The sequence below is a fragment of the Podarcis liolepis genome (genome assembly GCF_965112155.1).
Source record: "Podarcis liolepis genome assembly, chromosome: 4".
NCBI lineage: Eukaryota > Metazoa > Chordata > Lepidosauria > Squamata > Lacertidae > Podarcis > Podarcis liolepis.
The window spans coordinates 89,463,203-89,477,776 of NC_139558.1; the positions used below are offsets into that span (position 1 = coordinate 89,463,203).

Below are 14,574 nucleotides of genomic sequence, written 5' to 3' on the forward strand. Positions count from 1 at the left end.
TATAGAAATGTTCCAGCCCGTTCTGGGCTGCCCTTGCTAAGCTGGGCATAACCACATTTTCTACGGAAGCAGTCCAGGTAACCCCTTTGTAAAGATGGAAACAAAGACGAGTTCCATTTTACAAACCTCATGAACTATTCATCAAGAACTTGGGACTCGGGCAAGACAACGGCACAGTTTAATTCAACATTCAGAAATGGCAGGAGAAATTGCTTCCAGAAAGGGGGGGGGGGGAGGAAAAAAATGAAATTAATGGCGTTTCACAGGTTATGCAACTTGGCAACTATCAGGAGTGTAAGAGAGTAATTCCCTTTTGTGCCAAAACAATAGTCCTTTTCGTTTCGTCGCTAAGCCTAGGAGCAAGGTGTCAGGGCCGCCATGAGGAGTTCCATTTTGTACACAAAGTTGCGTCCTTCCATTTTGTTCCATTGAACCTCTTTGAATGGGCCACGAAGGTTGTTCCATTTGCTGTCTTGAAGCACGTCGCTTTTGGGGAGGTCTTTACACTGGGAGCGTGGGAACTGAACCATAATCTTGCTGCCGCTTTCTGGACCATTGCGTACTGCAGAAAACAAGCGCAGCAACATAACAGCATTAACTATGCACCATTTTGTAAAGTTTTTAAACTAAAATTGTAATCCACCCTTTAACCCAAAGGTTCCCGTGGTGACATAACCCATCTGTTAAAATATGCAAATGCTATATAAAATAAAACCAAATAAGAAATATCATTCTGGTGATTGTGCCTTCAACAATTCTTAGGAACCACACAAGTCCTCATTAAGTCATACTGTGCCATTTTTGGCTTTCCAATCTGAGTGGGTTGTGGTTTTAAAAAACAACAACCCTGCAGTATAACAATGCTGTATTTGCTGTACTGGTTCCTTTCACTGCCATTTCTTTCTTTTTAGCTCACGTGCATGCAGCATATAGGTTCTCAGCAAGTTTTAATTCTCAGCACAGTACCTGAAATAGAATAGTCTCCATTTGGTGACGCCACAGTTATGGCTGACGCATTGCCAATACTCTCCACTGGGCCCAGACCCACGTGATTACCAAAACTGAGCACATGCCATCCCATAACTTTGGCTAACTGCTGGACTGCATGCACTTGATGCTGTGACATCTGAAATAAAATTTTAAAAAATGAATGGGTGAATATTTCAGTTGCGTTTCCCCCCCTTAGTCCCTGCCTCCTGCCACATTCTCTCTCAAAACACAGAGCAGCTATTTCATTAGCTACTGTAAGATAAATACACATCTGCATTTAATCTACAGCAGTTTCCACACTCAAGAGTCACCAGTGCAGAAGCTCTGGTACCAAACAGGAGTGAAAGACATTCAGAGATGTCAAGTGACACAGTACTGCACTTTTTGGTTGTCTGTGATTATGAGCAAGCCATCCTGACTCAGCTGGAGGCTCCTAAGACAAAATAATAATTTAACAGAAAAGTATACTTTCTAAAAGGGATGCGGGTGGCACTGTGGGTTAAGCCTAGGACTTGCCGATCAGAAGGTCGGCGGTTCGAATCCCCGCGACGGGGTGAGCTCCCGTTGCTCGGTCCCTGCTCCTGCCAACCTAGCAGTTTCAAAGCACGTCAAAGTGCAAGTAGATAAATAGGTACCACTCCGACGGGAAGGTAAACGGGTGTTTCCATGCGCTGCTCTGGTTTGCCAGAAGTGGCTTAGTCATGCTGGCCACATGACCTGGAAGCTGTATGCCGGCTCCCTCGGCCAATAAAGCGAGATGAGTGCTGCAACCCCAGAGTCGGTCTTGACTGGACCTAATGGTCAGGGGTCCCCCCTTATACTTTCTAAGCATACTACTGGTAGAATCAAGCTGGCTCAACAAGTTTGCACCACAAACTTTGGACTGAAAACAGGTCCCTAGTCACAGACATCATTTCCCTGTTCTTGCTATTTGCTACTAGCGCAATATTTTGCAGATGCAGCATGAGAACTTCAAACTCCTACAACTGTGTTAAATCTACATCTGCAATCGCAAGAATTCCATTTTTAAAAAGAAGGCATCTAAGGTCCTGCTGCAATCACACGCCCACCACAGAAAGGCAAAAGATTCCTGGTTTTTACCTGAGAGAGAAGAAAATCTTGTAACTCTTGTTCTTGGTGGGATAGCGTAATTACTCTTCCGTCTCTATGCACTACTCGGATCTGCTCAACGCCAATATTTAGTTGCAGCTGAATGGACCTTTGAAGGCAATAAGATATGACCACAACTGGAGTTTCAGGGTGGAGGAACAGGGGTTACCTCCATTGCCTGAGAAAGTCAAAAGCATAGCACTGCAGCACAGTTAAAAACCAATCCTTCAGCAGCAGCAATCCTTAAAAGCAGAGTGAAGTAGAGTACTATTGTGAATAGGGAAATGATCTTTCAGTTCAACAAATATGCATTGCAAACACCGATGGGAATAGTTCACGCTTAGCACTCCCTTTTTCAAAAAGGCATTTGAGCCCCTAAGTTCTGGGTATTGGGGAATGACCTCCCCAGCTGGGTATTTACAGAGACATCCAAATATTTCCTCCACCAAAGGAGCAAGGTGCAAACATTTCCCCCCCTTTCACACTCACTTGCATATCTGCTCATAACCTTGAGAGGTGATCAGGACTTTGACACTTGATTCATAGACATCATTGATGTTTGACCAGTGCGCCTGAATTTGTGGATCTTCAATACGGCTGGCAAGACTGTCGATGGTTCGAGCAGTTCTGAAAACAAAAGGAACAAGATCCCAGAAGACTTGGAGGCACTGCATTTTTATACTGGTGAGGAAAAATAATAAGCTCTGCCTGATCAAATTAGACATCAATGCCCATAAACATAAACTGATATTGATAATATTTCAAGCCTGACACATCTCAAATGCTACCGAGACTATGATGCCTAACTTTAAGCGAACCTTACGTTGCACATCAATGTTTTATAGGTATTCCTGAAGACACTAGGAGGCATATATTATTCAGCACATTGATTGGTTGAAGCTGCACGTCTTGCAAAACAAGACAATAAATGTAGGAAAAAGACTCAGAGCATTGGAAGGAAGACAGAAATAACTACCAGTAAAACATACATACACTGAAAAAAAGAAAGAAAAAAGAAGTGGGCTTTTCTGCAATCAGCTTTCCTGAAGTAACATTAAAAGGTAAAGGGACCCCTGACCATTAGGTCCAGTCGTGGCCGACTCTGGGGTTGCGGCGCTCATCTCACTTTATTGGCCAAGGGAGCCGGCGTACAGCTTCCGGGTCATGTGGCCAGCATGACTAAGCCGCTTCTGGTGAACCAGTGCAGCGCATGGAAACACCATTTACCTTCCCGCCAGAGTGGTACCTATTTATCTACTTGCATTTTGAGGTGCTTTCGAACTGCTAGGTTGGCAGGAGCAGGGACCGAGCAACGGAAGCTCACCCCATCGCGGGGATTCGAACCGCCGACCTTCTGATCGACAAGTCCTAGGCTCTGTGGTTTAACCCACAGCGCCACTCGCTCGTCCAGAAGTAACATTACCTTGCAGGTAAAACATATTAGGTTTGCTCCCTCACTTTGTTTTTTATTCTATTTTTATCCTAACCTTTTCCCCAAGGGGCTCAGGATGGTGTTTCTCTTCCCAGCCATTATATCTTCACAACAACCCTGCAAGTTAAGTCAGCCTGACAAGCTTTTCCTAGACCCCAGTCAGCTTGTGTGGCGATCTGAAGCTGGGTCTGCCTGGGTGCAGTCTGACATTCTAACCACTAAAGCGCACTGGCTAAGTCTAGATTTCCCTGAAGAGATATCTGGACCACCCAACATAATTGAAATGCTACCCACTACTCGTTGCATTCTCTCCTGAACTGAGCCCCTTTCCCGAATCAACTCCACTCCTTTTCAATTCTCATTACATGTTGTCCCTGGAACATCAGTCTGGCCATCGACCAGCAAGGCTCTCCCAAGCAGAAGAGCCATCATTTGGACATCATTGTGCACTGATCTATATAGCGTATACGTAACACTCCATATTAAACATGCTGAAAAACCAGTGTGGTCCAGTACAGACAGTGGACAGTCTTACTTAATATGTTTATGAGAAATGGATTAAAAGTTCTGCCTGTGATAAACAGCTTCCTATAGGAATCATCTGGGAGTGTAGTCAATGCTCTGTTTGCTGATGAAAGAAATCCATCTGTGGAATTGGCCAAAATGACGGGAAGAATCTGAGAACAGTGGGACCAGAAGTTCATCAAGGACTGGACTAAATTTGTAAATTATTTGAAAGACAATTGCAGTCAATCAAACACATTGGTAGGATTGCAAGAAGCTTTGTAAGGAAAGGTATAAAAATCACTGCACAGAAGAATAAGAAAATATGATGCTTTGATGTTTTTGATTTGAAAGCAATGGTTAAGTAGTGAAAATGTAGAAATTTGAAATGAAAGATAGAAAATCAGAAGGAAGGTTTGAAGAAAGTCATGGCCCTAAAAAGCCAAATTGTATAATATAAGAGGAGAGATTGTAATGGAAAGCATTATTGTAAAATTAATAAAAGTGATATGGCAAAAGAAAAAGAAAAGAATCCATCTGTGGAATGGAGGAGGGGGGTGGTTTTTCATCACTTCCCAGCCTGCTGTTCTCCCCTAAATCTTCTCCTGACAAGAGCTGTTATTCAGCAACATCTGCAGGGCCAAAGATTCCCCACCCCTTCTCTGAAGAATTCCTTCCATAAATTGACAGAAAATATTGGATATAATCCCTGCTGCACAAGCGAAGTGTTCAGGCGAATTAACTTGCAAAGAGCTCTCCAAAAGATGCAGTTGCATACCTGCGTCTCAGAAAGATGTGTTTTGCCTGCTTTATAATCTTCTCTAGCAGCCCCTCGCTTGGTTGCAAGGAATTGATTTCATTTTTATCAAAAGCCTGAGGCCCCGCTAGTCTCATTCTCTTGTGGCCAAAAGGTGCACTAGCTGGGTGAGGCATCATGGTGGAGCTCAGGGTCTGCTTGTGAAACTGAGGAGGGAAAAAAGTTGCTACAATGAAGCCAAGAGAACAAGCGAATTCTAGTCTCAAGTCAGAAACTGTGCAAAGACCAACAAAACAGAACTGCTTGCCGAGTAACAACTGTACACAACTTGATTAAACAATCTTTTTTTAACTATTGAGAAACTACAAAAGCAAAAAAAACACCATGATTTTGTATCAAACAATCAAAATTTCTCCTGGGTTTTGTAAAGCTCAAGAATACTGGCCAGGAAAGGGAACGCAGATCTTGAAAGCCATTTCTCAGGAGAAGTACCTAGTTCTTCTCTTTTTTATGTAAAGGAAACAATTAGAGATTGTCTCCCCCTTCCACCTGGGAGAGGGAGTGATCATATGACCTAGTGGGGCTTATTGGGCTGTATTTGTTTTTATTATGTATTTTTTATATTGTAATTTTGATGTTGAGAACTGCCCTGAGATTTATGGGTACAGGGTGGTATATTAATTAATTAACCACCCTGTACCCATAAATCTCAGGGCAGTTCTCAACATAAAAATTACAATATAAAAAAATAAAAAGTACATAATAAAAACAAATACAACCCAATACAACCTCATCAGGAGGTCTAGCAATCAGAGACTTGTCCTGAAATCCTTCACTGCCTTACCTATGAACAAAGCTCTCCACTATAGTTTCTGAATGTCTTCTGTCTTTTCTCGAGTTTGCAGGAGCACCTGCTCTGTATCAGCTATGTCACCCCGGAGCAGCTCTGGGGAGCCTACAGTCCTCCCAATGCTACTGGATTCCCAACTCCCATCACACCCAGCCAGCATGACCAATGGTCAAGGATGAGAATTAGTTGGTTCCCCACTGGTGAGCTTGAGGTTATCAGCAAACAATGGCACTCAAAGGAAATCGTTCTCGGAAGAACAAGAGCTTAAAAGATATTTGCTTCCCAGAGATCTGTAGTTTTAATTCCATTCGCTTTCTTAGATCCTCATGCACGTATGATAAACCTCTCCGCAGATACTCAAGTACATCCCATGACTTCTCTCTCCGTATTGCAAAAATAACAGTGCCGTTCCTCACCCCCAAAGTCTTTGATGCTAATTCTTCCTGTAATGCATTTGCAATTGTACTCTGGGGAGAAGATCTCAACCATACATGGAGATCAAGGAGGGCTAATGGAATAAAAACCATAGGGAACAATATTCTGTCATGATTAGAGGCAGACCCACAAGTTGCCACTGAGATAATAAAAATGCTTCTCAGGAACCCATCAAGAAGCTGTTCTGCAAATGGAATATGCTCTTAATTTTTTTACAGTCTAAAAGTTCCTGCTACCGAAAACAGAATCCACCATAGAGGAAGGGAAGAGTTAGTTGTGTGCTGGTTCCAGCAATCGAAAGACACAAATCCCATGCAATCATTTTGTTTTCATTCCCCGCTTCAATTGGCCTTGCAAGAAGATCTGCTACAAGTCCCACTCAACGATAATGGGTGAGACAATGTTTGCTGAATAGTGATGATTGTTTTATCTAACTGGCAGCACTGTGAGAAAAAGCAGCACAGCCTAGGTTGTTGTTGTTGTTTTTAAGAAGCCATGGTGCCCAGAATTAGCCCCTAAGGTAAACATAGCCAAGATACTACCACTCTTCCAAAAAGAAAAAGAAAACATTTAGAGAAAATTCCACAGCTCTTAATGCAAATATTACACACCCTCTTAGCAGGCAATTAAAACAACAACAGCTGCTTTCTATAAGTGAGCTAACAGGAAGGACAGAGCAAGCTGACATTACCTCTCTAATCAGCTGGTGCAAATTATGCTCCAGAACATAAAGATGATCCTCTGGACTTTGCTTATCGGAAGCAGATTTCTGGGATTTCTTGTCATCTGAAGAGTGACACAAGGAAATGGACAGCTGCAAGCCTACATAATGAAATGGGGCAGAGAGAAAGCATGGCTTGGTTTTAACATATAAGAGCACAGCAACACATACAACATATCTAGATATATTTTACTCCATTTGTCCTACACATAAACTTGCTGATTTCTTACATATAAGACATAAAATTAGCCTATGGAAACGGGAAAATGCTGGCAGCTTTGCCTGGATCAGTCCATACAAGCAAGATGATAGTTTTGGGTATCTTTTGGACAGATTAGAGCCATGCACCTGCAAGAGTCTTAAGACTTTAAAGTTACTGGGTTAAATGACACATCTTTTGAGATCTGCTCTCTACACGCATGCAAAAAACTGCCAGATCCTTCATTTTAATTTGTCTCGGAACTCTTACCTGGAAATGGCTGGGAAATTATTTGGTTCTTCACAACTATGTGGGGAATCTGAGATTTAATTTGTACAGCTTCTCGAGACAGCTGAGCAAAGATTTCTTTACATAGCAATACATTCTGTGCCGTCTCCAGCTTCGTTTGCCAATGCAGAGCTCCTGAAGGAAAGGAAGGGGAAAACACCATTGTAAAGTTGAGAGAAGCAGCTATATTTATATGAACATTCAAAGTATTACACAACCTAAATGATGAGAAAAAGATGGCTGATAAAATGTGCACACAATTTGAATTTTTTAAAATACAACTCAAGTTGAAGACAATACATTTCACCTACGCAGAGCTCAGTGAGGGTGGGCGAAAAAGAATACATTTAATTTCACGTCTAGATTTTTGAGCAGAGTATTATGAATCAGTGAAGATATTGGGCTTTTCAAGAGTAGGTTTATTTTTTAATAGCTCTATTCAGTTTTCATGCTTACACAGTTTTTTGAGATATACCATTCAAATGCAGACCATAACTATACCTGGCTTTGATTTCAGAAGCGGCCTTTTAAACAGATTTACTGTACCCAGATCCCCTATATCGGGTGCTTGCTTCTGAATAGACACCTTTATTCAAGAAGAAGAAAACAGGGTCATTTTGTATTCAAAGAACACACTAACAAAACGTTAAAAACAACAACTGGGCAAACCTTTATATAGGCAGATCCCTCTAAATCACTTGGGATTTGAACATCCAGTGGACAGTAATCTTCAGGAATCTTTTTATCCAAATCAATGTCTGTGTTTTTTATGACCTCAAATGTACCGTGATGAGGAAAGAGAGACCCTAAAAATAAAAATAGTTTAAATGTTTTGGTATTTCTTACAATGTTCATACCACAATAATAAGACCAAATGAAGTACATACATGCTAGCTTATAATCTGTAATGTTTTAGACAACATATTACTACTCTATGCAACAAATAACTGCTATCACAAGCTACCAATATTCAGAGTACTGTATTTTTCTTCTATGTCATCCTAGTATTTTCACTGAAATAGTAACTTGAATTATCCCAAGGAAACAGAGTGTACAGTGTTGCTCATTCACAGTAATCCTTATAACAACCTTGCAAAGTAGGTCAGTACTATTATCCCCAAATTGTAGACTGGGGGAGGCATGGTAGGTGGATGATGCTGAGAGACAGTGGCATGCCTAACAAATTCATGGCAGAAACAAGAATTGAACTGGACACTATCTTAGGTATAGTTCAAAGCTAAGGAGTAGTTGGTACAATACAGGGGTTGGCAACCATATCTACTACCTAGCTCCTCAGTTGCCAATGTGTCTTTCTCCTTCTGCTCTATGCTTCTTGACAGGGCCAGCCCTATTATTAGTGAGTCAGCTGCCTCAGGCAGCAGAACTGAAGGGAGCGTCAGTGACAAGCTCCCCGCTAGCCGATTCCTTCTGAGCCTCCACGCATTCCCATCTGCTAGAGAACAGCGTTGTACATGGCCCCTAAGCTAGCCTGCTGCCTTCAAGTGCAGTGGAGGATGCTTTCCTGTTGCTCATGTGGAAGAAAGATTAAACAGCCACTCCAGGCAGTTTCTGTACATGCAATGTAGGGGGTGAGGCACCATCTTGTTCTTTGCCTCCTCCTCAAGGAGGAGATACAAAGCTCTATCATGTGTGGAAGAAGAGCTGATCAAAAACATTATTATTAGACTCAGCAAACTTTAGACCAATCCTTTGCCTACCATACCTGCACTTTTGTAGCTCAAGTCCCCAAGGATCTTATCCCCGACCTTCCTCAGCTTCCAGTGCTGCCTCAGTCTTAGTAACTCAGAGTTGAAGTCTCTCTGTCGCTTATTTTCCTGGCTCTCTGCAACCGATTTAGATAACCTTTCTGCTCCCTTCAGAAGAATTTGGGCTGCTCCAGCTAACGACTTCTTCTTGGAGATGAGCTGCAAAACTTGATTCTAGAAATGAGGAAACAGAACTGCAGTTTTATTTAAATGTGACCTTATCTGTCGACACCAGGGATGGGGTAACCTGTATCCCTCCAGATGTTCCTAGATCACAACTCCCACCATTTACAACTAATGGCCATGCTGGCTGGTACCAGTGGGAACTGGGAGTCCATCACTATCTGCAGAGCCACTGGTTCTCCTTTGACATTATAAACAAAACAAAACTTCAAGCAAAAAGGAAACTTATACTGTATTGTGTCTTCTAGGCAACAAATCCAATTTCAGCTTAAAAGCATGTGTGGACAAATTCTAATTTCCTCTTGAAAAGGGAACTACTTCATATTTGACAATGTAGCCCACAGTTAACAATAAATACAAACAGAAACAAGTTATGAAGTTTAACCAAAATGGAACAGTTCATCTTTGCCAATTGTTTTAATAGTGGCCTGAACAGAACAGGTGGGCTGTACCTGCTTTTGGGCAAGTGGTTCTTGCACAACTGGATCCAGAGTCATAAATTTTTTATCCTTGACAATGCTGAGAACATCATAGAGCACACACATCTCTGTCAAAGCACTTCTCAAGTTATTCCTCACTGAATCCCAGGGCCAGAGCGAAGGCTGGAACTTTACCAAACCTAGAGTGCACAAATGAAGGAAAGACACAGGATGTCTATTTACTATTGCTGGAATCATCGAGAGAGCTATTCCTTTACACAGGTGCTGCTATAACTATGGATAGAAAGCTGAATGCCATGGAGTTGTATCCCATTTGTGAAGGGTCAAAGGTCAGTGGTACACCATCTGCTTTGCACACAGAAGGTCCTATGTTCAATTCCTCAATAGCTCCAGGTAAGGCTTGGAAGAGAAACCCCAGAGAATTGCTGAACCAGTGGTCTGAGTCACTATAATGCAATTTCCCATGCTTGTTTCCTTTTCAACGCAGTGAGAGGGGGTGAGCAGCTTTAGAAGCTTCCCAATAAAAAAATGAATATTAATACTGGTAAAGTGTGCAGGAAAGCAGTTTTCATTTATAGATTAGGAGATACCTGCTAGTGGAGCTGACTGCCTAAGTTCTCCTTTGCCTGCAAGTATGTAAGCAGAGGCTGGATAGCTATCCATCAAGGATGATGCAGCTGCAGCCTGTGTATTGTAGATCCTCCACTGAACCAGGGATTGAATTAGATGAATTCCTGGAAAACTTCTAACTTCATTACTCCGTGATTCAGTGTGGTTGAGGTGTGTCCTGAACATCTTCCAGGATGCACAGAGTTGGGGAGGGGCCACACAGAAGTCCAGGAATCCTTAGTAGCAAAACGCAGAAACTGAGCACATACAGAAGCATGTTTATGGCCCAGAATCCTCTGCAACTCACCAAAGTTCTTCATTAGCCTTGTAGGAAATTCCTTAATAAACAAACCAATGCAGAAAAAATTTGCCATCCATCCACCAGTTGATATTTTGTGTCTCAGGTTTAGGTATCAGATATTTCATAAAATAAACCAGACATTTCAAATTGGGTGAGAAGCTTGGTTTTTTTCTCCCGCCTAGAGACCCAGCCTCCTCATGTGTCAAAATCCACCAAGACCTTTCCCAGAATGCCTTCTTCAGTGGTCCACACCTACCGGATATTTTTAAGATATCCAAGCTGACAACTCTGAGAAAGGAGTTGGCATAAACACCCTCCCCTCCAGCAGAAATAAGGAAGTGGGCTAGATTGCTGGCAGAGGGGTCACATTTCGTACTGTCTCCCCAACTAAAACCAAATAGTAAAAGCACTGTCTAGGAAGGGGAAAAAAGAGTGTTGGGGGCTTGGCTACACCTTCACTGGATTTGGATTCGCCTGCGATTTCTACAAGGGAGAGAACACAATTAAAAATGAGATTTCTCTACCTGCAGCCTGAAAGCAGGTCGGTGTTTTCATTTTGATCACGTAATTTGTGTGCTTGCTTTGTATTTTTATGCCCCTTTTAAATGTGTTTTTTTGGTGGGGGGCCTATTGGGTTGTTGTTTTTTATTATTATTATTTTGTGGTTTTATATCTTGATTTTATTTTGTGAACTGCCCTGAGACCCCCGGGTATAGGCGGGGTGTGTGTGGGTGTAAATTAAATTTTAAAAAATGGGGTGGACCGCTCCACGATCTTCAGAGGAAGGGTGGCATGCAAATGCAATAAATGATAATAAATAATAATGATAATGATAATAATAATAATGCTTCAGGTTCGGGCATGGCAGGGGTTGGACTACATGACCCTCAAGGGTCCCCTTCCCAAGTCCACGATAGCGGTGGCGACGGGCAGGCATCGCTCCCTCCCTACCCACCTTCCTCCTCCTCGTCCTCCCCTCCTGCGGCCCCGGGCCACTCTCTTCCCCCGGCGGCCGCGGCGGGCTCGTCCTCCTCGGAGCCGGAGCTGCCCTGGCTGAAGTCGATGCGCTGCGCCAGGCGGGCCAAGTTCTGCGACATGGAGAGCGGCTGCAGGTAGGTCTCGCTCCCGTCCAGGCCCACCTCCTGAACATGCTTCTCGCAGGCCGACTCGATGCTGATCCGCACCGCGGGGACCCCCGACATCTTCGCCTCAGCCTGGGTTCCCCTCAGAGGCTCTGCGCTCAGGTGTACGAGAAGGCCTCGCCGAGCATGCGCGTTAGGAGCTACGGTGCCTGCAGAGGGACAAGGCAGAACAGCGACTCGGGTTTCCCTTAGCGGCTGTGTGTTTTTGAGAAAGATCCCGGCCGGCCTTGTCGAGCATGCGCGTTAGGAGCTACGGTGCCTGCGGAGGGACAAGTCAGAGCAGCGACTCAGCTTTCCCTCCTCAGCTGCTGTGTGAGAAAGATCCCGGCAGGCCTTGCCGAGCATGCGTGTTAAGGACTACGGTGCCTGCGGAGGGACACGGCTGAAGCAAGCGGCGTGCGTAAAGAGAAAAAAAAAGTTCAGGCTCCACCTAGTGGCCGCCGGAGGTTGCTCCCGGAAGAGCTTGGGATTCGAAAGGGGCGGGGATAGAACGGAGGCGGGGAAGAACCGCGGAACCAGCTTTCCCCAACCTGCCGCCCGCTGGATATTTCAGACTACAACTCCCATCAGCGAGGTTCATTGGGAGTTGTAGTTTTTAGCATTTGGAGGGCACCGGGTTGGGGAAAGCTGAACTAAAGTGTGTGGCGGCAGTTATTTACGAGTAGCTTTTACATGCATCTTTATTTATTTGCATGTTTGCTCTGCACGGAAAATTTTGCTTGCTGGGTTTTTGTCATGTACTGAGTTGAATAGGATCCAAAATGCAGCAGTCTGATTGGTCCTAGAACAATAGGGTCCAGAATGCAGCAGTCTGATTGGTCCTAGAACAATAGGGTCCAGAATGCAGCAGTCTGATTGGTCCACAGGAGCCACCCAATCCAGCTCCCGGTGGAAGTGAATCCGCAACCTGATTGGCCTACAGGAGAATCCCGGAATTAGCCAATCACGTGGGGCCCATTGTGTAAATAATGTATATAAAGCAGACATTCTGGGGGAACTTCCATTCCTCCTCACTTCTGTTAGCTGAATAAAGAGCATGAAATCCACTCTCGACTCCCAGTATATTTCAGTTTTCCACGCTCCAAGTCAGGAATGCGGAAGCTGCCTGCCTTGTTGGTGTTGGGCTTCAGCGCCTATCATCTGATGATCATCTGTCTGTGCTGGCTGGTGCTGATGAGAGTGGAGTCCAACGACACCTGAAGGGCCGCAGGTCCACCCATCCCTGCTCCAAGCTCCACAAGACTCATTAGAGTCCTTCGAAGCAGGGTTGCAGCAGGTGTGCAGTGCAATACCACCAAGGTTTATTATGGAGCAAGTCCCGCACTGAATTCCACAGAAGATGCTCCAAGACAAGTATTTGTAATATTGCAGCTGTATGTTACAACCCTTGTGCATGCTAATTTGGGGGGTCGGTCCTGTAAAACGCCAACCCAAAGTTCCTTTCAGTCATATGTAGTTACTACCAAGCCCAGGGGGCCGAGTCAGGTTCCCCCAAGCAAACTTCCCCTTGTTGGCAAAAAGGAGCAAAAAAGGCTCCCTATCAAATTGATAATTTGATAAGCAGAAACAGCTGTTTTGCATGGGGAGGGCTCTGTGTGTCCTGCGAACATGTGTGTGGGGTGGCCACACTTTGCACTGCTAATCAGCTCCTAGGGGGTAAAAAAGCTTAGCCACTCCACTTTAATATAAAAGCAACTTGCTTGAGTCTTTGAGGTGCCATCAGGGGCTTACTGTACTAGCACAGCAAGAGGATCCTACACCGAACAAGAACTTTTACGGACATAAAGCTGCACTTGCAAGTAGAAAAGTGTCTAAACAAACCGAGTGCAGCAGATGACTCAGAACTACTATTTTCCAACCAGCTTTTTAGTTTATGTGCATTTGGGAGGGGGCGGGGGGGGGAGAAATTTGCCTATCCTGCCTGGAAGAAAACAGATAAAATAATAGATTCAAGTGCAATTTTAAGATGTTTCATCTGGGACAAGAAGTGCTAAGAAAAAGCGTCACACCCAAATGAAGCACCCATGGGTGAAACGGGCAATTGAGTAAATAAGAGACATGCATGGTTTAGTTGCAACCCAAAGTCAGGAGGAAAACGGAGAATAAATTCAGTGCTCCAGTCCAACTTTTGGCTCTCTTGCTAACGCAGCAACGCAAGTCCCATGTACACTGAATTCAATAGGCCTTAAGTAGATGGTTAGGATTATGCTGTAAGATGGAGACTTGCCCAAATAATAATAAAAAGTGTGTTTTTTTCAGATCTCTGTGTGAATCACTGAAGTTTGCTGTGCTCTTCTATGTGGCTGGGGAAACTCAGCCAGATGGGCGGGGTATAAATAAATTATGATATAAATTATTATTATGATATATAAAAAGTACACCAGCCCATCCCCGCTCCATGTATTCTCTCTGCTGCATCCAAATCCTGTTTGGGGATAATCGCATTTCTATGCAGCAAATCTGTAGGCATGGGATGAGTTACTGAGGGATACGGCTGCAAGGACGCGTGGCTGAGACTATCATGAGGGAATCTTGCACTTTTGAATTCGTTGGTGTTAAAGCAAGGGAGGTTTGGCAACCGGCATCCTCAGGCCCAGACTGGTCCATTTGGAGGTGCTGCTTGTAGCGGCTTTGGGCAGGAGGCAGGCAGGCAGACTCCCAAACAGAGGAGAAGGGCTTACAGAAAACAACCCTTACCCCTGATCTCTCTCCCCTCCACCCTCTCAGGCGTTTCAGGCATGGACAAAATGGCAGTATATGTGTCTGTGGCAGCTGGACTTACTAAAGAACAACAAAAAAACAATGGGGAAGAACTCCTCACCTTCCACTCAGGGACCTGTTTGTAAA

General features: G+C 44.0%; 1 protein-coding gene across 1 annotated transcript; it reads right to left on the reverse strand.

The window, feature by feature from the left end:
- Positions 1-156: 156 nt before the first annotated feature.
- On the reverse strand, positions 157-12,021 carry MED17 (mediator complex subunit 17). The gene is made up of 13 exons (XM_083499597.1): positions 11,982-12,021; positions 11,541-11,876; positions 9,688-9,854; positions 9,010-9,226; positions 7,956-8,092; positions 7,788-7,872; positions 7,269-7,421; positions 6,770-6,900; positions 4,815-4,999; positions 2,590-2,727; positions 2,092-2,209; positions 967-1,126; positions 157-562 (listed from the first exon to the last, which is right to left on the reverse strand). Exons 2-13 carry the CDS (start codon positions 11,785-11,787, stop codon positions 354-356), a joined length of 1,947 nt encoding a protein of 648 aa, XP_083355723.1. The 5' UTR covers positions 11,788-11,876; positions 11,982-12,021; the 3' UTR covers positions 157-353.
- Between the last annotated feature and the right edge of the window lie 2,553 nt (positions 12,022-14,574).

Coding starts and splice junctions, on each gene's coding strand:
- MED17 (XM_083499597.1), bottom strand. CDS start 11,787: ATGTCGGGGGTCCCCGCGGTGCGGATCAGCATCGAGTCGGCCTGCGAG. Junction 1,127..2,091: donor AAGATTTTCTTCTCTCTCAG/GTAAAAACCAGG, acceptor ATTTTATTTCAG/ATGTCACAGCATCAAGTGCA. Junction 563..966: donor TGGAGACTATTCTATTTCAG/GTACTGTGCTGA, acceptor TGTTTTCTGCAG/TACGCAATGGTCCAGAAAGC.